At 42.4% G+C, this 21,516-nt stretch overlaps 1 protein-coding gene across 3 annotated transcripts in view; it reads left to right on the top strand.

Annotated features, from left to right (window-relative positions):
- TGFBR3 (transforming growth factor beta receptor 3) overlaps positions 1 to 21,516 on the top strand; it is a 198,592-nt gene that overhangs the window by 143,787 nt on the left and 33,289 nt on the right. For 2 of the 3 annotated variants that reach the window (XM_044914557.1, XM_044914556.1), the window contains exons 5-12: positions 909 to 1,092; positions 5,578 to 5,746; positions 7,641 to 7,788; positions 12,747 to 12,936; positions 14,635 to 14,969; positions 15,369 to 15,521; positions 18,019 to 18,159; positions 18,350 to 18,508. In XM_044914557.1, coding sequence (XP_044770492.1) covers positions 909 to 1,092; positions 5,578 to 5,746; positions 7,641 to 7,788; positions 12,747 to 12,936; positions 14,635 to 14,969; positions 15,369 to 15,521; positions 18,019 to 18,159; positions 18,350 to 18,508 — 1,479 coding nt within the window. Of the gene's footprint in view, positions 1 to 908; positions 1,093 to 5,577; positions 5,747 to 7,640; positions 7,789 to 12,746; positions 12,937 to 13,265; positions 13,271 to 14,634; positions 14,970 to 15,368; positions 15,522 to 18,018; positions 18,160 to 18,349; positions 18,509 to 21,516 lie in introns of all 3 variants that reach the window. The other variant, XM_044914558.1, reaches the window with a different exon arrangement.

Here is a 21,516-nt window from a genome sequence, read left to right as displayed (position 1 = left end):
GAGGTTTCACCCTGATATTAATAAAACCGGTTATTTTTGCAAAAGCTAGCCAATTAAGATGACATGCATATTTTCACCAACTAAATTTGATTACAGTGCAGCAACAAGATGATAATTTTCCTCCTTTGTATGTGTTAATTATATATACCATGATGTGCTGGGTCAGCAATTGTCTAAATACATCGAGCAAGAATGTGGCACATGAATAAATCATCCTGAAAGTTTTATGAGGATCAGTCTAACAGCCTCTTGACTTCATTATCTGTGGGTATTTGAGGGTTTACACAATAAACGGTAACATACATGCATCTTTCTTCTAGGAAGCAGTGTAATGTGGTAGAAGACTGGCAGTCTCCAGTCATTCTTTTTATCTCCGTGTTCAGGAGAACATAAACCAAAGGGGGATTCTTGCTGTGTCTCCGTGGTGGTGACTGTCGGTAGATGCTATGGTCGTGGAAGACCTAGAAGTGAAGTTTACTTGCTACTGGGACTTTGGATTGCTTGTCCTGATCCTGAAGCCCACTACGAGCCCATGACAACACTCACCAAGACTTTCTGCTCGACTTGAAACCCATTACTTGAAATTACTTCAATGTAGATATCAGAAAAAAACAGCAATGATAATTCACAATGCACTCTGCAAGTCTCTCATATCACAGAGTTCTTTGAAAATTCTTACGTACGTCCTGCATCATTGGTAGTTTTGTTGTTTTCTGGGAGAAGTAGCCTTGGGACTGTTTCTTGAATCAGCTGCTGAAATAAGATGATCTGCCTGTATAACAAAGAGTAGAGGTTGGATTGACAAATACCCATTGGTTGATAAGTCCCTTCTCTAATTAAGATTCAGCTCCCGGTGACTGCACCACATTAAATATGTATGTTCCTCTATTCTATTCTATTTCCTCTAGGTGTCTCAGGGTTCCATGGTCCAATTTTCATCAGGAAACTTCTCCTTGTCAGCAGAAACAGAAGAAAGGAGCTTCCCCCATGGAAATGAACATCTGTTAAATTGGGCTCGAAAGGAGTACGGAGCAGTCACTTCATTCACTGAACTCAAGATAGCAAGAAACATTTATATTAAAGTGGGAGAAGGTAAATTTTATGTGGTTTCAATTAATGACTGATTTATGACAATCAGTTGTTTTCTTTTCAGAGAGCAGGTGGTTAGGGCAAGGAATCATAGAATTACAAAATGTTGGAGCTGGCAGGGACCCGGGAGATCATTGGGCCTGCTCCCCTCATGCTCCCTCCTTCCCTTTTTCCTTCGGAGGAAACAGGCCTGGTAACAGCCAAGCAGGAAATGGGGAGTAGCATGGTTGAGAGAGGAGGAGGTTGTGGTGTAGGATTTAGAAGACATCCATGCACAGAAGTCAGAGTAAGGGAAGGGTGAGAATCTGAGGTGAGGGAAAGGAGGTGATCACTAGTGGAAAGAAGGAAGAGTTGCCAGAATGAGTCAACAGTTAGGGCATCCCCTTACCTGTTAACCTGCAAACATTGGAAGCCAATGTTAGTTTATGGTCTTGAAACATCAGTTAGATTTTGGACAATAGCAGAGGAAAAGTGTTTGAATATATTTTTAATACCCATGCCAGTTACAAGGACAAAATTATTGGAGAACGGAACTGTGTGGCCTCGATCAGAGATGGCCCATTTTAATTTCCTTGCCTTGCAGAAGGATATATATATATCTGGTCACTCAGCTTGAAGGCCCATTTTTAAAAATAACTTGTTTCATCATTATTTTTAGTTGAGTATATTTGGAGCCCCCCTAAGTTACTAGAAATAACAACTCTTGTGAATGAGTTCTTGTTATAGTCAGGTGATTATGTGAAAACTGCATGTCACATTGGCAGCGTCCATCTGCTTTCTGTTGAATTCTGCAGCACTTGCCACCTCTAACACAGGCAGCTTGACAGCACAGCATGGGTTATTGAATGCTTGCTCTTGGCCCGTTCTCATACCTGGGTTGTGTGACGGGTGCAGGAAAGGCAGACCCTGGTGCTGGAGTGTGTGCTGTGTGCAGAGGCCACATCGGGTGCTTTTCCCATGGACCCCACTGAACCTCTCCAGCAATCCTAGGAGGAAACCATTATTTCCACCATTTTACAGAGGGGTTAGTGGTGGGTGAAGCTAGCTTGCTCAAATCCACATTATTAGCAAGGGGTGAAGCCAGAATTCAAACCCAGGTTTCCTGACTCTTGAGTCTAATGCTTGTTTCCTGATGCCGTATAGTAAGTCTTAGCCAAGTAAGCGCAACCTAAAAATGCAAGTAGGCACCTGGATGGAAAGACTTGTTTCACAGAGTAGAGAGAAGAGTTTTAGATGAGTGTTGGACTCAAAAAGTTGAAGTTTGTTACTGGACTCTGAGCGTGGTCAGGTAGCTTATAATAGAAGTCAAATCCCATTGGAACAAAATGAAAAACCTCTTTTAACAAAGATTCTAAGCCCTGCCAGTGGTCTGCGTTTCTGAAGGAGAACTCTAGTAGCATAAAAGAATGCTGACTATTCACCCTTTCCCCCCTAGAATTTGTTAGAATAAGAAAATGTATTACAGTAACACTTAGAATGTTGAGCTGTTCTCCTGACAGTGCATGAACTTCTATGTGCAGTCGTCGCCTGCCTTGAGAGTGAGGAGTTTAGTGACGTCCCCAGGGCCACACGCTGAGCCAGGGAAGAACTTAAAGGACCTGGTGTCCAGCCCAGTAAAAGCTGATGACTCCTTGATAACACCTTTGGAGCCCTTAAACTTGATTCCAGCCACCAGTTGCGTATGAGTCACTGGTAGACAGCATGGAGAAGAGCAGTTGGGAGAAATGAGGGTCCTTGGTTAGGTTGGTGGACCACAAGGTGATGTCGTCTATCACCATGGATCAGGCTCCACTGAGCAGGACTCATCAGCCAGCTTCCCAGAACCTGACTTGTCTCTACCTTGCTTGAGTCCAGGGATCCCAGGCCATGAGCCTCCGCTTGCTGTATCCCCAGTGGCTCTCAAATATGGTTCCCGCCCCAGCAGCATCCTCATCACCTGGGAACTTATTAGAAATGCCAATTCTTGGGCCCACCCAAGACCAAATGGATTGAAAACTCTGGGGGTGGGGTCTAGCCACCTGTGTTTTAACAAGCATTCCTGGTGATTCGGATACGTGCTAACATTAGAGAACTACTACTCTAACCTGCATACCTAGAGTGGAAGAATCGAGGAGTTTCAGTTCTTATCCCAACCAGTCTCGTTAACTGTGAGACTTCAAGCAACCCTCTGATTTGCCACCTATGCCTCAGTTTCCACAGCAAGAAAATGAGGAGTTTGCATTACCCCCCATGTTCCCAGAGTATATCATTCTAGGTTGCAAAGTCATTTGTCAGTCCTTTCCTAAAATACAAATAAGCATGTGACTTTTTTCCCCAAAAAACTTGCCAGGTTTCTACGCGGGGATTCCCCTTTGTGGTTTCCTTTCTACTTGGCAGTTGGTGTAAGTTTTGATGCCAGGCGTGCGGAAGGTCGTTTGGGGGAAAAAGAACTCATACGCACACATGTATACACAACAGAGAGTGATCAGCTTATTCAACTTAGTGACAGTGGCATCTGGGGCCAGCCCTTAATAACGGCAACTTTTAAACAAACCTTTCCGAGACACAACGTGGGTGAGTTTTTTGTTGTTTGTCTCAAATCTCACATCATTGTTTGTCAATTCAGGAAACCTACACCATGTGCCCACTCTACGCCAGATGCAAACCCGGCACACCTGTGAACTGGATGGATCTACAGGCCAGAGTCCCAAGAGGGTCCTAGTCTCTTGAGTTCCAGACTAGCTTTTCTCTGACCCATACACACCCCCTCTGATTCTTGATTCCATTTCAGTCTTGCCACCCGGGTATCATTTTCCATCCTGTGATCTGGGGGAGGCATCCGCAGGCCTGCAGTTGCACGGTGTGCGTTCCTCATCTGTTCATCTGGCAAAACCCTCAGCAGATGTGGGGGTGGGGGGAGGCTGCTCCAGCCGCCGGAGTCAGCGGAGCCCTGGCCTCTTCTCTCTGAGGGGGTCTGTAGGGAAGAATGCAGGGTGAAGAGCCTGCCTGCTGGGGCCTCTTGAGCTCCTCTGGTCCCCTCTGGTCTCGGCCTGGTGCCGAGGGCACCACGGTGCCCGCAGCCGGGATGCCTCCACGTGTGCTGTAGACTTCGGCACGAGGGAGGTGATGCAGGCTTGGGGGGGGTTGGGAGCAGGGCAGCATCAACCCAATCTGGGGACCTCCTGGGCCGATCCCGCTCTCCTGAGTGAAACCTGCACATGAATTTGAACCCCAGCATCCTGTCTGTTAAATGAAAGAGGCAGAAGGTTGTTTCATTAACGTGCCAGGGCTCTGATTAATTATCCCTTCTGAAAAAAAGTTTGCTACACCTAGAACTTCCTTGACACTGGTCCCAGCTGTCACACGGCCAGCATTTTCAAGTTCTGTTTAAACATTTAAACCACTGGCTGGAAATCCCATCAAGCGCAGTGCTGTGTAAACGGGAGTATCTTCAGACTCTCGGTACTTGTGTTGCTTTCCCTGGTGGAGGTGATGAGCAGCCCTCAGCACAACGAGATGATGTTTGTGAAAGCACCTTGTAAACTGTAAAGTATTACCAAAGTATTAGTCATCTGCATCAAGATTGTGAGAAAGTGGAAGTCTGCCCTCATTGTTTGCCCCGAACTCCTTCCTTCAGTCTTTAGATCTGTAGTGTTGTGGTGAATAAATATGAGGGAATGACTAATTCTCCATAGCAGTCCAGAGAATTAATTAGGTGCTTGGTTCTCCTATTAATTGAAATAACAAATATCCAAGGAGGAGCATATCTGGGGAATAGGAAATAACAAATATCCAAGGAGGAGCGTATCTGGGGAATAGGATAGATCATGATTTCAGTAGCGAGTATGCAGGCTATGAACTACCTATTGGATTTTATGTGCTTGGTAGACAGAAGACAACACAAGTCTGCAACTCAGAAAAGGAGTGATGATCTAGGTGCAAGTTGAAGCCCTGGGAGTGATGGAGATCATCTGGGAAGAATATGAGATGAAACGGGGATTGAGGAAGGAACGGGGTTCTTAGCCTTGGTTTTGTATCAGAATCAACTATGGAGCTCTTCAAAAAGAAAGCTTCCTAGGCGGCCCCCACTCCCGCCCCAGATCTTCCAAATCAGAATCTCTGGGATGGGGTCCCAAATGGGTGGATTCTGGTGTGCACCGAAGATTGAGGATTGCTAGTGTTTAAAGAATGGGCAGAGGAGGAGGAACCAGGGAAAGGGACAAGAGATAGGTCAGAGGAAGTGGATGAGGACAAAGCAGTCTCACAGAGAACAGGAAAGGAGAAGGTTTAGACCCAAAGAGACCAATAGAGTTGGTCAGTAGGAGGTCACTGGCGACCAGATGGGAGGCATTTCAGGGCCATGGCTGAGGAGTTCTAAGGCACTTCCTAGGGCTTGTGTTTCCCTGTGTCCTGAACCTGCTCAGTGTCACTGTCGCCTTCTTCCCTTCGATTCTGGTTACCACGTAGCTCAGAGGTTTGACGGATTATCCTGGGCTTCTTTACTTTCAGATCAAGTGTTCCCTCCCACATGCAACATAGGGAAGAATTTTCTCTCGCTCAATTACCTTGCTGAGTACCTTCAGCCCAAAGCAGCAGAGGGTTGTGTGATATCCAGCCAGCCCCAGGATAAGGAAGTACACATCATTGAGTTAATTACCCCCAACTCTAACCCCTACAGGTAAGTGAGTGTGATTGTGTGTGTGTGTGTGTGTGTGTGTGTGTTTTGAACGGAGAAGAGATGAAAGGGGTGCCTGGATCATGCAGTCAGTTAAGCATCCAACTCTTGGTTTCTGTTCAGGTCATGGTCTCCCGGTCATGACATTGAGCCCGTGTAGGACTCCTGGCTCAGCGCAGAGTGTGCTTGAGAGTCTCTCCCTCTCCCCCTGCCCCTCCCTCCACTTGCTCTCTCTCCCTTTCTCTCTCTCAAATAAATAAATAAAATCTTAAAAAAGAGAGAGAGAGATGAAATAAAGATCTTTACTGACTTGAGGCAGAGAGAGGTACAACCCTTCCTGCGTAGAAGGTTAGATGCTTTGGGTGAATTAACAGAAGTTTTGAAAAAGGGAGTGAAGGCACCAATGGTATATTTTATTTTCTACATCTGTCTCTAGATCCCCTATATTCTAGATAAGTTTCTGAAGCCTCTTCTGAACTTCTGGGCACTGATATCTCCTTTGAGGTTATCCCTGATAAAAAATAATTATATGCCTTATTAACATAATTATAGTTTTAATAACATTCTGGTTTTAATAAAATTCTGTTCCTAGCATTCTAGTAGCATATTTGCACTCATACTTTAAAGCTGTGTGTGTGTGTGTGTGTGTGTGTGTGTGTAGGTGTGACCCTTCATGGTGACACACCAGAGAGCCTTTAGATACAACCTGCCTCTTGCTTGTGTTCTTTTTCTCCTTCTACCCTCAGCTTCTTGCCCCAGGACTAAAAATTTAACTCTCCCCGCCAAAAATGGTTAGGAATTAAAAAAGAGAATAAAAGAGGAAAAGTGGCTCTTTCTCCCACTTTAGCCTGCATTCCTGTGGACTAGTGACTTAAAATGTAAATTTATATTGTAGAGGGATTTCAAAGTTAAAATTCTAACCAAATTTTGCTTTCAAAAGTGAATAAACTACACATCAGTTTTGGGAAGATTCCATTCTGTCCCACATGAAGAATTTTGTGGAAAATTTAAAAGAGAACGGGAATAGAAGAAATCTGGCAAATGTGCTTAGATATTAAGCCTTAGGCTTCATTTGAGTATATCATTCATCATATGCTTTACAAGTGTGTAAAACCAAATGGAAAGAAATACTTTCCTTTAAATTCAGAATGACAGAAATGTTACTGTTTGGTTAAAAAAAATCTCTTTTATACTGAATTCTTAGAAGTTTGGGTTGTGTTCATCAATTTTCCAGTAATCACTTGGTTGGCCATCTGTTTTCTTTATTTTAATAACTGCATATCCAGAAGTTTGGGAAAGTAAATATAGATATGATTCTGTAGCTAATGTTAATGGCTTAAGCAAACCTTATATAATATAGTCAAATTTTCTAGCCTTTTGCTTATTTTATCTGAAGTGTCCTAGTTTGGTTTTTTTGTTTGTTTGTTTGTTTTGTTTTTATTACCAGGCCTCCCTCCTCCCTGCCACCTTCCTTACCAAACTGGCACTTAAATTTCTGGTTTTGAAGGATTTTGAGCGTATAGGAAATTGGAAAGTTACACATTGAAGGTGTTGAAGGTTGAAAAGCAACAATTCTGCTTTAAAAGTACACTCCTCTGGTTGCCCAAGTCCATTTCAAACAGTGGATACATTAAGTAGCCATCTTTTTTTTTTTTCCTAAAGAAGGAGAAAAGTTTTAGCGTCCAATTATCAGCAGGCATATTTGTCTATTGTTATGTAAAACCATTTTGTTTTGTGTGCACTAACAATCTGTTTTGCACATGTCATTTGCCTGGGATCAACTCCAGCTTTTTAATCAACTGGCCAGACACTGGAAACATGAAGACTTGGAAGAGAGGAGAGAGTTGCAACTTTCTGGCATTTGGGTCCTAACTTTGCCTTTGTTTTCCATTCACAGTGCTTTCCAGGTGGACATAATAATTGACATAAGACCTTCTCGAAAGGACCTTGAGGTGGTCAAAAATCTCATCCTGATCTTGAAGTGCAAAAAGTCTGTCAACTGGGTGATCAAGTCTTTTGATGTTAAGGGAAACCTGAAAGTTGTTGTAAGTTGGTCGAGCATTTCTTTGTTTTGATGCATGGCAGCAATTTAAGCTGTGCTTATGTGTGTTATTTTTGTGAAGTTTCTGCTTCTCTGAGCTCTCTCTGTTGTTTTTCACTTTGTGAAATAGGCTGCTCCTTGGTTTCTCCTGACAAGGGCAGACAGTGTAGTGGTTAAAAGCGTGGCCTCTGGGGTCAAGATCGAGATTTGAGTCCAGACTCTGCCATTTAAAAACGGTGACCTTGGGCTAGTCCTTTAACCTCTCTGGACCCTGTTGCCTCATTTGTGAAATTCCTGAAGTGTATGAGTGTAGTTTCCAGTCAGAGTAAGTGTAGAATAATGAGCATAATGGGGCCTTTCATGGTTGACAGTCCTGTAAGGGCCTCAGTGTCGTGGTACTGAATATCAGCTCTTACTTTAGGGTGAGGTATTTAGGGAAGGTGTGGAAAATTGCGCTGACCCCAGCTCCTACTGTTGAATTTTCTTTTTGAGATAAGTACATGCTATTGGCGTGTCTTTTTGCTTCTTCTAACTTCTGAGAGAGAAACATTGATAAAAGAATCACAGTAACGGAGAGGTTAGTGAAATGATACAGGAAGAGTACCCCCAGCCTATTCCTTAAACATTATTTTCATGAAGGAAATATACTTAAGAAATTTAATTGGTTGGTGTGATAGGCAAACAGCAGCTAATCTCCTGAAAAGTTGAATGTTGAAATTTAGTAAAATAAATTTTTTTTAAAGATTTATTTATTTATTTGAGAGAGAGAGTGGGGGAAAGGTCAGAAGGAGAGGGAGAGAGAATCTCAAGCAGACTCCGTATTAAGTGTGGAGCCTGATGCGGGGCTCGATCCCACAACCCCAAGATCATGACCTGAGCTGAAACCAAGAGTCGGACACTTAACCGACTGCACCACCCAGGTGCCCCAAAATAAATCTTTTTCAAATATGTTTAGGAAGATAACTGTTTGACAGAGTGTTGCACAAATTACATTGAAAGTTAAAGGAAAACTCCCCCTCTTCATTTTTAAGAATATAACTATCTTAGAATCTCTTTCGTAGATTGCAATTCTTGTGCATTGTCTTTTTAAAAAATTGTGTCTGATTCCTTTTTCAGTACCTGCACTGTATCAGTTGGAGAGGATTTTATGTTTTCAGTATTTGGCAGGGGAGGGCTGCCTTTGGTTTGGGTGTTATCTGTCCTTCAGTGTGATACAGCAGTGAACAAAGCCGGTGCTCCCCTAGGTACCATCGTGCATGAGCACTCACCAGAGGCAGCAGGCAAAGCCACGAGCATACACATCTTAATTTTAAAGTAATCGTTTCTGGTTCCTGTGGGTTTTTTTTTTTTTTTTTTAAACTTTGAGAGGATCCAAATAAACCATCGTGTGTAAGGGTGATCCATTAATTTGGTGTCGAGGACAAAGCCCAGCCATGATTTTCTGAAGTCAGAGCTGTTTTGATTGCTTTCCCTGGCATGGCATGAGGGGTGTTGGTGACCTGGGGTGTCTACAGCATTTGCTGCCTGGCATACCAACCAAATGTTTTTAATTTTCAGAATAACAAAAACAGGAAAGGGAATCATGCTTTGAAAGGCAAAAACATACGGTACATTTTAATTCCCTGCTGGAGTTGTGTAAATGTTCTTTCGGCCCTGACCCTTCAGTGGCTCTTTCTGTACCTGAGCATGTGTTCCTGGAGTTCGCTGTGAATGCCTTCACTTTTCATATGAATAAGAAAGGCTAGAAATGAGATTGCTCATCCCAGTGCAAGATCTGTTTATATTCATTCCCCTCTTTGGCTGTACTCCTGTTCCAGGCCAATTTTGGACAATGCATGACAACATTACTAAACAATTAGGTAATGTTGCATGATGTTCTTTTTTATTCTCTCAATCCGTTCCATGCTTTGTGATTTCCTAACTCCCAGTCTCAGATGTGAATTCTGCCTGTGCTGTGAGGGGAAGGTCCCTGCTACTAAAAAAACATACAGTCATGCTTAGAAAGGGGATAGGGTTTATAGTGGCCTTGTTCATAGTATTTTCTTCAGAGACAGCCTGGTAGAGTGGCAAGAACCATGGCTTTGGAGCCTGACAGGGCTGGAATCAAATCCCATTTCTGATTGTCATTCCTCTTAGTTGGTAGAGGAATGGCAATCCTTAGTTGATAGTCTGTAGCCTTACCTACGAAACGGGTATGATGATAGTACTCACCTCGAGAGTTCTTGTGAGGTATGGTAGAGTTCGTTCATTCCTTCATTCATTTACCTGTTCAACAAACATTTGTCAGGTGCCTACTGGGTATTTCGTCTAAAGCACTTGCCACACTGGGTGTACATGGTGGGTTCTCCACCGTATGTGCTATTTCTGTGCATCTCAGGGTTCCCCTCTCTAATCAGGGAATAAGAATGCCCATCTCCTTATATTTTACAGGAGAATTAAAGAACATATGTAAAGCTTCTAGCACAATGCTTGCCATAAAAAGGGAGTTCATCTTCCTTCCACAAGCAATTTTTCAAAAATTTGTCTATAAGAGCAACTTCTCTAAACAAAGTGAAAAACAAGATGTCTACTAAAAGAATTATAAGGAACTTGATGGGGTCAATGTAAAGAAGAGCCCCATTAAACATGAATGGCATGTGTGTGCTTGTAGGGGGTGGGGGGGCATAGGGCAGAATGCACCCTCCAAATGACAGAACGGTCCAAAGAGATGCAAAGGGCAGGACTGTGGACAAGAACGGGAATACTGGAAGCATCCACAATGCCCAGCTCTGGCTCTTTCTTCAGGCCCCTTATGGACCATGCGTAATCACATTTTGGAAGAACCTCCAAAACAAAAGAATAGATGGAGGAAACTTATTAGAAATTTTTTTGTTATACTATTTCAGATGGCCTTAGCACTTCAAAGTTGATGATAGGCAGCTTGTTCTTAGAAAAGACATGTTTTAATCCCAGTGGGAATATGCATTACATCTCTGACCAACCTCTCCCCCTCCACCATCAATTCTGATGCAAGTGTGTGTTTGGCAGTGGAGGGGAAGGAGGGAGGGAGGTGCTTGGACTCTACCTAGCTCACCATCCTTCACAAAGATGTGGCTGAAACATAGTGGTGATATTTGGAGGACCCCCTCCCCGGGAAAACTCCCATTTGGAGTAGCTACACTGAAGCCTTGGAAAAGCCTGGGGACTCCCAGAAATACAGGGTGAGGAATTCGCTCATTGCTGGGAAGGAACCAACTTGCCAAGCCTTGCTGGTTTACAAATGTGTAGTAGATAGATTTCTAGCTTTGTAAGTCCTGAGGCGTAATCAATATGAGTTGTACTGACAGCTCCTAGATTTAATGTGGAAAGGTGTAAACAAATCATTCCATACTGGTACAAAAAAGACAGGTGGCAGTTGTGATGATAGTATTCTGGAAATACAGTATTTTCTCAGCTGTCCAACAACATGAAAGACTAGGGCAGATGAGGCCAAGCAGTCCTGTTTAGGCCAGTGTTGCAAGTCCAGCCAACCAAAACGACATGCTGCTTTGAAAGGCTAGAAGCTGCGCCTAAGAAACTAAGTTTTAAGAACGAATTGGATCCTTCTTCACTTCATTTTAGTTTAGTTTTTTTTTTTTAACCCTTCCTTCCCCCAAGGCGTTTTCTCTGAATCAAAGTAAGAGCTAGAAGATTCCAAACCTGTGAAACTGAGTTTTTCACAAATGGCTGCGAAGCATGGTTCCTTCGCATACATGATTGTGACTGGCCAGTCACGCAGCTTCGGAGAAGCACTTTGGGTAACAGAAAAATACTCTGGGGGAGAGCCTTTGAGCTTTGAATTGAAAATATGTGTCCTCAGCCAATATCCCACAACCAAAGAGGCCAAGAGAACTTAGAGCCTGTGAATCTTTTATGGTTTTGCAGTGGGAAAGGATTAATATTTAGTCCTGTTAGGGGCAAATAGAATGGGAAACAAATGGGGAATTTGGGAAAAAATGCTGCATGTATGCAGGAGAAATAATTGGGCATGGAAATTAAAGTGATCTTTATAGGGCATGAAAATGGTCTGATCTGCATGCCGGCAGGGCTTGCCAGCCTTGTTGGAGCACTTGTTGGAAAGGTGGTGCCTTGGGTTTGGCACCTCCCCTGCAGCATTCAGCTCCCTCGCATCCGACAAGATCACTGCCCTAGGAGCCAGGTGATGTGGAAATTGACCATCCATGTCTTGGTTACTCAGTCCTTTCTTGGAAGGATTTCTGCCGTTCACTATTAATTTTGTACTAATTACCAAGTGAAAGTCAACTTGTATTGCTGGATGAAATATTGGTTAGAGAGACAATAACCCAAATTAAGGAATTAATATTTAAAAGACAAAATCTAAGCATATTGAGTTAATAAACTTGACAAATGAGTACAGTGACAGGATCACTAAATTGATCATAAATTATAACTGAAATATCAGTACTGGTTATTTCACCATATGGAGTTTAATAGTTTACAAAGATGAGACAGTCTCCACAGTGAGGTAACTAGGTTGTGCCTTCTTTCATTTAAATCTAGGGTACCGGAGATAGAAGCAGGGACATATTTTTGGCAGGATAACATGCACATTGTATATTTTATACATCATTTTAAGTAAAAATAAGGGAAAGTTTGATATGTATGCATATATAATTTAAACATTAAACCAACTCTAGTAACATACTAGGTATACTTAGTATGTAGCTACTTAGTGATCATTGGGTTATTTTTATCAATATAAGCAACCCAAATGGTATGATCAAACAGCATGAATAGATTTCTCTTTATCTGCTATTAAAGATTTTCATGTCAGTGTCCTTAATCCAAGGAAAATAGGGATCAAAAGAATAAATAGTTCCTTTATCTACAATATGTGGAATCTGTTTGTTTCAGATATTCAATTCTTACTTAAAGCACTGTTTAGTTTTAGACTCATGAGTGAAATTTTGCTGTGATCTTTAGGCTCCTAACAGTATTGGCTTTGGGAAAGAGAGTGAAAGATCCATGATAATGACCAAATCAATAAGAGATGACATTCCTTCAACCCAAGAGAATCTGGTCAAGTGGGCTTTGGACAACGGCTATAGTCCAGTAACATCATATACAATGGCTCCTGTGGCTAATAGATTCCATCTTCAGCTTGAAAACAATGGTAAGTGTGATTTTTTTTTTTTCCCTCAAGTAAAAATATCCACCAGATGAGGCTTTCCAATGAGGAACTCTCATTTCAGCTTATATGGTGCTGTTGTTCTGTTGTAAATTTTGATGATTCATTTGACTACATTTTACTATAAAGCTTAAGGTTATCTAGAATTGTGATCGATTATTTTGAGGAAATGGTCTTTTTGGTACAGATTTTTCACTAACAGAGTTGATTGCATGTTGGAGAACTTCATTGTAGATCACAGAATTCACTGTGATTACATTAGGAGCAAATCAGCCTGGGTTCTTCTCTCAGAAGTGCCTACTAATCACTTACAGCTGAGGTACAGCTGCTCCTACTACAGGGGAGAAGTCCTAGGTCAGACTGTAGTCTTGTAGGATGGTCGCCACCAGGCACTTTCTCGATCTCACCCAGGGGGAACACAGGAGTTCTTACCCCAATTGGATGGAGCAGAAAATTGAATATTAACAGGTTCTTGAGGTTTTTCCAGAACCTCATGGCTAGCGAGACTCAAATCCCAAGTTTTCTGATCCCCAGACCTGTTCCTTACCCCAGTCGTACTGCTACCAAGCGTGAGTAAGGGCCATTTATTCACCGTTTCAGGGGGAAGTTGCTTAACCTCTGAGCCTCAGGTTCCTCCTCAGTATTATGGGAGAAAAAATAGGCCCTACCTCAATGAGTTGTTGTGAAGGTTTCTGTCAACGTACAAATTAAAAATCTTCCAAAGCTCTGATTTCTTTTGGATCCGTATGGCTGTGCCATCTTTTTCCAAGAGATAGTATTGAAGGAGAGTTCATGTCCTCTGGTTGTCTTCACTTCCTGCTCCCACTGAGGTAGACTGACCTCAAGCATTGGCTTTGAGACTGGATATGGACAACACTGGGAAAATTTTTCTTCCCTAAATTGTTGAAAATAGGACAGAACACTGAGCATTAATTATATGCAGATACGTCTCTCCCTTTGAAGGAATAAGTGTGCCTAAGCAGCTTTCTCTTTTCAGGACTAGGTTCTAAAAGGCCAGGATGCCTAGATAGCTGTTGGAATTTAGTAGGCAGAAAGGAGATAGTGAATAATTTTAAAATGCCAATATTGTTTCAAGAATTCCTTAGAGAAATTATGCTAAAGAATCTCTAGATTCAAGGGGGGTATTTCAGTGGCCCAATAATATATTGGGACAATAATGTTCTTATTCAAATCATAGATTTGTATAGCTTGTAGAGCCTTAGAAGTTATCTAGTCCAGTGGTTCTCAACCTTGGGTGTACATTGGAACCATACAGAGAGCTTTAAACATATTAATGATTAGGTCCCACTCCAGAGAGTCTGATTTTTATTTGACCTGGGGTACAGCCTGGGTATAGGGAATTTTTTTCAGTTCCCCAAATGATTTTAATGTGCAGCCAAAGTAGAGAACTATTGATATAATCCAACCTCAATTTTAAAAATTAGAAAACCAAGACACAGAGAAATAAGCCATTGGCCCCAAGCCACTCAGTCAGTTAGAAAGAACATCAGGACTAGAATTCAGGCTTCCAGATCCCCATCTCTTTTACCCATTGCTTGTGAAGAGTCATTTTACACATGCCCATTCTGTGCTAGTTCCCCTTGTTCCTCCTTCTAATGATGATGATGATTGTGGCCTGGCATCAAACACTGATGATGTTTCGCCTTCTTCTTTCACCACCAGAGGAAATGAGAGATGAGGAAGTCCATACCATCCCTCCTGAGCTACGGATCTTGCTGGACCCTGTCCCCCTGCCTGCCCTGGAGAACCCACCCATCCGAGGAGGCGGAGGCCGAAATGGAGGTTTCCCCTTTCCTTTCCCCGACATCTCCAGGAGAGGCCAGAAGGGAGGAGGAGCAGATGGGATCCCCCGGCCAAAGACCCCGGTCATCCCCAGCATACAACTGTTTCCTGATCCCACAGAGCCCGAGGAGGTGCAAGGGAACATGGAGGTTGCCCTGTCAGTCAGATGTGATGATGAGAAGATGATCGTGGCTGTAGAAAAAGATTCTTTTCAGGTCAGTGCAATTTCTTAGAGAAGAGAAAGCCACCTCCTTTCCCCTCTTGCGCCAGTGTGTGTTAGTTATTTCCTTCTCGTTCTTTCACTTTTGAACTCTGGGGACTTGATACTGTTTTCTCAGTTGGATGGACTCACTTCCCCTTGGCTGGGAGTCTCACTCAGGTCCTGTTGTTCTCAGTTGAGGGGGTCCAGATCCTCATGTGTCAATATTTTGGTATTGAATTTCCAAGGCCAACAAACACAATCCTTGGTAGGTTGGGAGGAGGCGAGCAGGGAGGGGAAATGCAGGCCTCCAGCAACCAATACTGTATGGGAGGACTGGGCAAAACGTGCTCCCCGTGTGCTGCAGACCTGCCTGTGGGCCCCCCCTTTACGTCTTTGGTGGTTGTTGTTTCAGGCCAACAGCTACTCAGGGATGGAGCTCACCCTGTTGGATCCTACCTGCAAGGCCAAGATGAATGGCACCCACTTCATTTTGGAGTCTCCCCTGAATGGCTGTGGTACTCGTCACCGGCGGTCAGCCCCAGATGGTGTGGTTTACTATAATTCCGTGAGTGTTCTCCAAAACAAAGCTTGGCCCTTTGCCACAGCCTTGCCGTGTGTTACCTTAAAATTAGCCTTAAAGTTTCTATGACCATGAGCAGGGGCATGTACTCCAGGCCTAAACAGAGCCAAGTGTCAGTTCTCAACAAAATGGGATGTACTTTGACCCTGAGTCTACACAGGGCTAACCAGCTACGTGGTCTCTGTGGCATCATTTGAGTTTTGTCCAGAGATGGGAGGACTTCTCCTTTCCTCATGAACAAAAGAACCAAGAGAAATCCGAAAACAGCTCTCAAGAAATTATTATTAAGTCTCTCTCCACCTCTGAGAAAGATCCTACATTGAAGCAAATCAGGAGATTTGCTACTTTTGACGTTACCCAAAGCGAGATTACATAGATTCCCCCAATGATAACCCACTGTAATAGCTAACCTACACTTTTCAGAAATCCTTCTTGTCAGCTCATTCATCTAAATCTTTTTTCTTCAGATTAAGCCAATTCTTGCAGAAATACACACTAGGCAGTGAATATTAAAATAATTTGAAACATGAAATTTCACAAGTACTTTATAGTGTTAATTTTGCAGTTCAGGTTATACTTTTGATGGTAAAAATAAGGCTCATAAATCCCCGAGTTCAGCTTTGGCATGGGACAGGGTGGGTGGGACTGTCATTCATGTCCGTCCCACTGCCCTTCAGTAGATACACTTGACCCATCCAGAAGAAAGACTGGAGATCAGGTGCTCTGTCAGGGTGGCTCGCGTGGGCTCTGACTCTCCTATGGACCCAAGTTTATTATTCTTCAGACTTAGAGTGTTTGAGCTGGAAAGAACCTTCAGATGATCTCATTCAACTTCCTCATTTCACAGGTGAGGAAATTGAACTCCCGGGAATTAGGAGTCTTGCTTAGATTTGAGGAACTAGTTAACGGCAGAGCCAGGACTGAATCCAGCTTCCTGACCTCTCATCCACTAATCTTTCCCTGACAGCAGGCTGGCCCAGCTAATCTCCCTTTGTTACTGGAATAATTTATTAACCTTTGACCTCTATGATGAACACCCTCCTGCCAATTCCAACACTAAATTTTCTTACATTATCCAGTTTTTCCAGGTATAATGAATGGCATATATTACTGATATACTTGATTTTGGAATTTTAAGTTTATGACTAAATTATCACCAATAAGAGGCTATGGTAATCTGTTAAGTAAAACAAACACACACACAAACAAAAAAATATGCCTCAGAAGAGAAAGGTATATCTTAAGCCTTTAAAATCCCTTTCTTGGGCACCTGGGTGGCTCAGTTGGTTAAGCGACTGCCTTCGGCTCAGGTCATGATCCTGGAGTCCCGGGATCGAATCCCGCATCAGGCTCCCTGCTCGGCAGGGAGTCTGCTTCTCCCTCTGACCCTCCTCCCTCTCATGCTCTCTGTATCTCATTCTCTCTGTCTCAAATAAATAAATAAATAAAATCTTTAAAAAAAATAAAATCAAATCCCTTTCTTCTCGTGGGGTGTGTGTGTGTGTGTGTGTGTGTGTGTGTGTGTGTGTGTGTGTATTATGATGATGATACGTAGGGTAAGCAATGTCCTGGGTACTTGGCTTCAATTCCATCAATACTTCTTTCTGTGGAACTGGTAAAGAATGGAGAAGTGGTTTTCCTATATTCTCTTCCCATGCTGTTCCCTTCAGTGAATATTGTAGCTGTTCCAGTTAATAACTGTAGCAATTTTCTGACTTACTACATATTTTTGTTTTGCACCATATTCAAAAATCTAAGCCCATGAAATAAAACCAAACAAAAAATGTGACTATTCTATAAATGCAAAGAAATTAAGATTTTATTTATGGAGTCATGGTCCTCAGGTGGATTTTACATGTTATCTAGAACTAACCTAGGAATAGTCATTTCAACTAACATTAAGATAGATTGTCATAGATAAAAACACGATTCTTTCCTGCATCTGTACACCTTACACAAAGATATGGAGGAGGAAATGAGGAAAAGATAGAGGAGTACAGAGAAAAGATGAGGAGACTAGCTCAATAGTAAACATTAGGTACTTAGTTTCCAACTCACACTTTATACAAATCTTGATGGGTACAAAAAGGAAAGCTCTTCGAATTAGCCTGCTCTTAGTATTTGTTAGAATTTTTGATGTGAAGAGAAGCCCCCCCTCCCCTCCAGTGTAGACTGGCCTACTGACAGCCCCGTTCAGCCCTGTTTCAGTGCCTGGTTTTTCCCCACTGTTTGAAACAAGGCTTACTTTTTTCACAAGGAAAAATGCATATTTTAGTTCAAGTCTTAATTTGAACGTATGTTGGGTTTCTCTTTATTTTTAATCTCTTTGAAGGTAAAATCCTAAGAAAACTTGGAGTTTTGGGGTTTTTTTAAGTTCAGATTTTCGGTTTGCATCTGAATTATTACATGGGTGTCTGTGTGAGGTAGAACCAAATCCTGTGATTTGGTGTCATAACCACACCGTGCTTTCTTTGCCCTTTAGATTGTGATACAGGTTCCATCACCTGGAGATAGTAGTGGCTGGCCAGACGGTTACGAAGATCTGGAGTCAGGCGATAATGGATTTCCAGGAGATATGGACGAAGGCGATACCTCCTTCTTCAGCCGACCTGAAATTGTGGTGGTACGTGTTCGTTTGCAGCAGGTAGTTTGTGAGAATGTTGTCTTTTTGGTTGGCTTTAGTTAGGGACTATTGGGTGGGGCGGGGAGGGGGAAATGGATGTTAAAGACCAAAGCTTACAGAGTTCCAGGGTCTTCATCCTTCATTTGACTGGGATTTATCTCTGTTTTGTTTGTCTGTTTATTTTCCCCAGTTTAATTGCAGCCTGCGGCAGGTGGGGAATCCCAATAGCTTCCAGGACCCACCCAACAGAAACATCACTTTCAACATGGAGCTGTACAACACTGACCTCTTTCTCGTGCCCTCTCAGGGGGTCTTCTCCGTGGCAGAGAATGGACACATTTATGTTGAGGTATGAGACCTGGACATTAGCCTTGGGTTTTTAGGTTAGGGCAGAATTGTCGTAGCTCCTGGGGCAGAGCCAAGGTGCCTGCCCCAGAAGACCTCATCATGTTCTTCCCTGCGGCCCTTAACCAGCTCTCCGTGAGGGCTTGGCTCAGAAAATGCATCCAGGTTGATTTCTGACCAAAGTAAGACATTGCAGGATTTGCTACATGGGGAGAGCGTTTTACAGATGAATGCTTTTTTAAAAACTGGTGGTGTGATGGGGCACCTGGGTGGCTCAGTTGGTTAAGCGTCTGCCTTTGGCCGGGGTCATGATCCTGGGATAGAGCCCTGCGTCAAGCTCCCTGCTCAGCGGGGAGCCTGCTTCTCTCTCTCCCTCTGCCTGTAGCTCCCCCAACTTGTGCTCTCTCTCTCTCTCTGTGTCAAATAAATAAAATAAAATAAAAAAATCAGTGGTGTGAATTCTACTAATAAAGCCCCGTTCTTGCTTGTCATTAGCATTTTTGGAACAGGGGTTCAGTAGTAGCTTCTCATGAAAATTAAGGTTTTTTTAGATCATTATCTAAATGTATCTATAAATGTGTTAAGCTGTTCCATATATGTAATGGTAATGATTATGCATAGCCTAAGTCCGTGGAATAACTATAAAAATATTAGGTAGTGCTAGTAAGAATGAAGTAATAACAGCTAATATTTGTTGCAATTTATTTTGTGCCAAACTTGGTTATAATTATTGTAGTAATTTACTCTTCAAAGCAGTCCGATGAGACAAGACTATTGATATCCCCATTTTAGGGGTGAGGAAATTGAGGTACAAACTTGTCTAAGGTCAGACAGTAACTAGTGGAGTTCAGAGTAGGGTCCATACTCAGGTTGTCTGGCTCAAGAGCCCACTCGATGCTATCATTTATCCTCAAAGTGCCATTTAAAGAGGAGAAAATGTGACGACTTAGCAGTGCAAATATCCAGGTTTAGATTAGATTCTAGGATATCTGCTGGTCTTACAGGAACATCATCCTCTCCTGAGCTAGTTTTGGGGCTAAACTGCAAGCTGGTGTTCTACTTTACTGTGCAAGGAGTGAGAAGCTTACGGAGTCGAAATGGGATACTTCCATACGTTGAAAGTGACTTCAGAGCACATATTTCTATTTCAGAAAGATAAATAACTCTCACATTTGTTCAGATTCTGGGATAGAGCCCACTGGCTCTAGACATTTTCCTGGATCTCTCCTCTTTTTTGATTCCGTTTTGAGAGGTCTTCTCTTTCTTTGGGTATACCTTCTTTCTCCACTGGGGAAAATATACTGCTTTCTACATGCTGTTCCTAATTTATAGATCTCTTCTTATCCAAGAGCATTATTTTCTTCTTTCATTTCTGGCTGCACAATCCACCTGTGTGCATTTGGGCAGTGACTCTCTGTCATGCCCTGGGTTTTAGGGGCCCTGCTCAACTGCAGTTTGTTCTTTTCCAAATGTGTACCTGGCTCTGCTAATTTATGGCTTTGCTGCTCTATGCTAATCACTGGCCAGTCTTCCTCCTGTATCCTACCCTGGGAGTTGTGGTTTTTCTTCCCAGTCCACCCAGTGCTGCTTACTTGAAATTCTTTTTTTCCCTTATTTTCACATTTATATCTTTTCATATATCATCTGTATTTTTCATAGTTAAATTTAGTCAAAGACATTGTGAAATGATGAAAAAGAAATGGACTGAATCTATTTGCTACCATTTTATTTATTTATTTATTTATTTATTTATTTATTTATTTATTTATTTATAAAGATTTTATTTATTTGACAGAGAGAGACACAGCGAGAGAGGGAACACAAGCAGGGGGAGTGGGGAGAGGGAGAAGCGGGCTTCCCGCCGAGCAGAGAGCCCGATGATGCGGGGCTTGATCCCAGGACCCTGGGACCATGACCTGAGTGGAAGGCAGACACTTAACGACTGAGCCACCCAGGCGCCCCTATTTGCTACCATTTTAAATATCAGGTGTACTGAGAGTTTGAAGAGGGTGGTATATGTTTTAAACAGCTTTATTTTAAAGTTGTTTAAAACCACCTAAAATAGAGAATCTGTAAATATTTTGCAAAATAAAATAGCAGCCACACCTAATCTTTGTTTCTGTTTGGACTCCAATGCTGGTAAGAAAATTTTTTTATTTAAGGTAAGTAAAACTCACTGAATCATTGGTTTGGTCTAGAGAACTATTTCCAAGTTTCTTCTCCCAGCCATCCTTATCACACCCCCAGAATCCTGTTCCAAGACATTATTGATTTTGCCACCTGGTCTTTGGTCATCTCTGGGTGATAGTTGGTCACATCATGGCAGCTTTTCTGTTAGTTCATTTGTCTTGGGGCATTAAAAAGAACTGTTTATAACCCCCCAAATTTAAATCTAGAATAGTACTGCTAATTACAGCTGTCATGTATTGACTAGCTGGGAACTATGTTGTTTGCATGTAATTGTGACTTTACAGATCCTCACAGTAATTGTTTCTAGTTGGTATTGGTGCCCTTCTTCTGTATGGGAGGAAACTGAGGCTCAGAGTTCACAGGGCATGAGCCACATAATTTCCTGAGGCTTGTCTCCCTCTGAGACCTGTAGTCCTTCTACTACTCATTTCCAGGCCATTTTATTTTTTTACAAGATTTATTTATTTATCTGAGTGCGGGAGAGGCAGAGAAAGAGGGAAGAGAATCCAAGCAGACTCCACGCTCAGTGCAGAGTCCGATGCAAGGTTCGATCTCACGACCTGAACCGAAACCAAAAGGCAGCCACTTAACTGACTGTGCCCACCCTCCCCGCCCAGGGCATTTTAGACTAAAGGACTTGTTGATAATATTTTTTCCTCTAAAACAACTTTTTGGGATACCGTAGAGTTTCTACTATTACATGCTTTTTTTGAGATTCGAGAAAAGATTTACATTTCTTCTTCTGTCTACATGTTTGCATTGTGGGTTCTGAGGTCATGTTAAAGGGTACGTTTTAGTAATAGGATATATGTAATTTGCCAT

The sequence above is a fragment of the Neomonachus schauinslandi genome, chromosome 4 (genome assembly GCF_002201575.2).
Source record: "Neomonachus schauinslandi chromosome 4, ASM220157v2, whole genome shotgun sequence".
Lineage (NCBI taxonomy): Eukaryota > Metazoa > Chordata > Mammalia > Carnivora > Phocidae > Neomonachus > Neomonachus schauinslandi.
The sequence above is the reverse complement of the archived record's forward strand: the minus strand, read 5'-3'. Positions and strand labels throughout refer to the sequence as shown.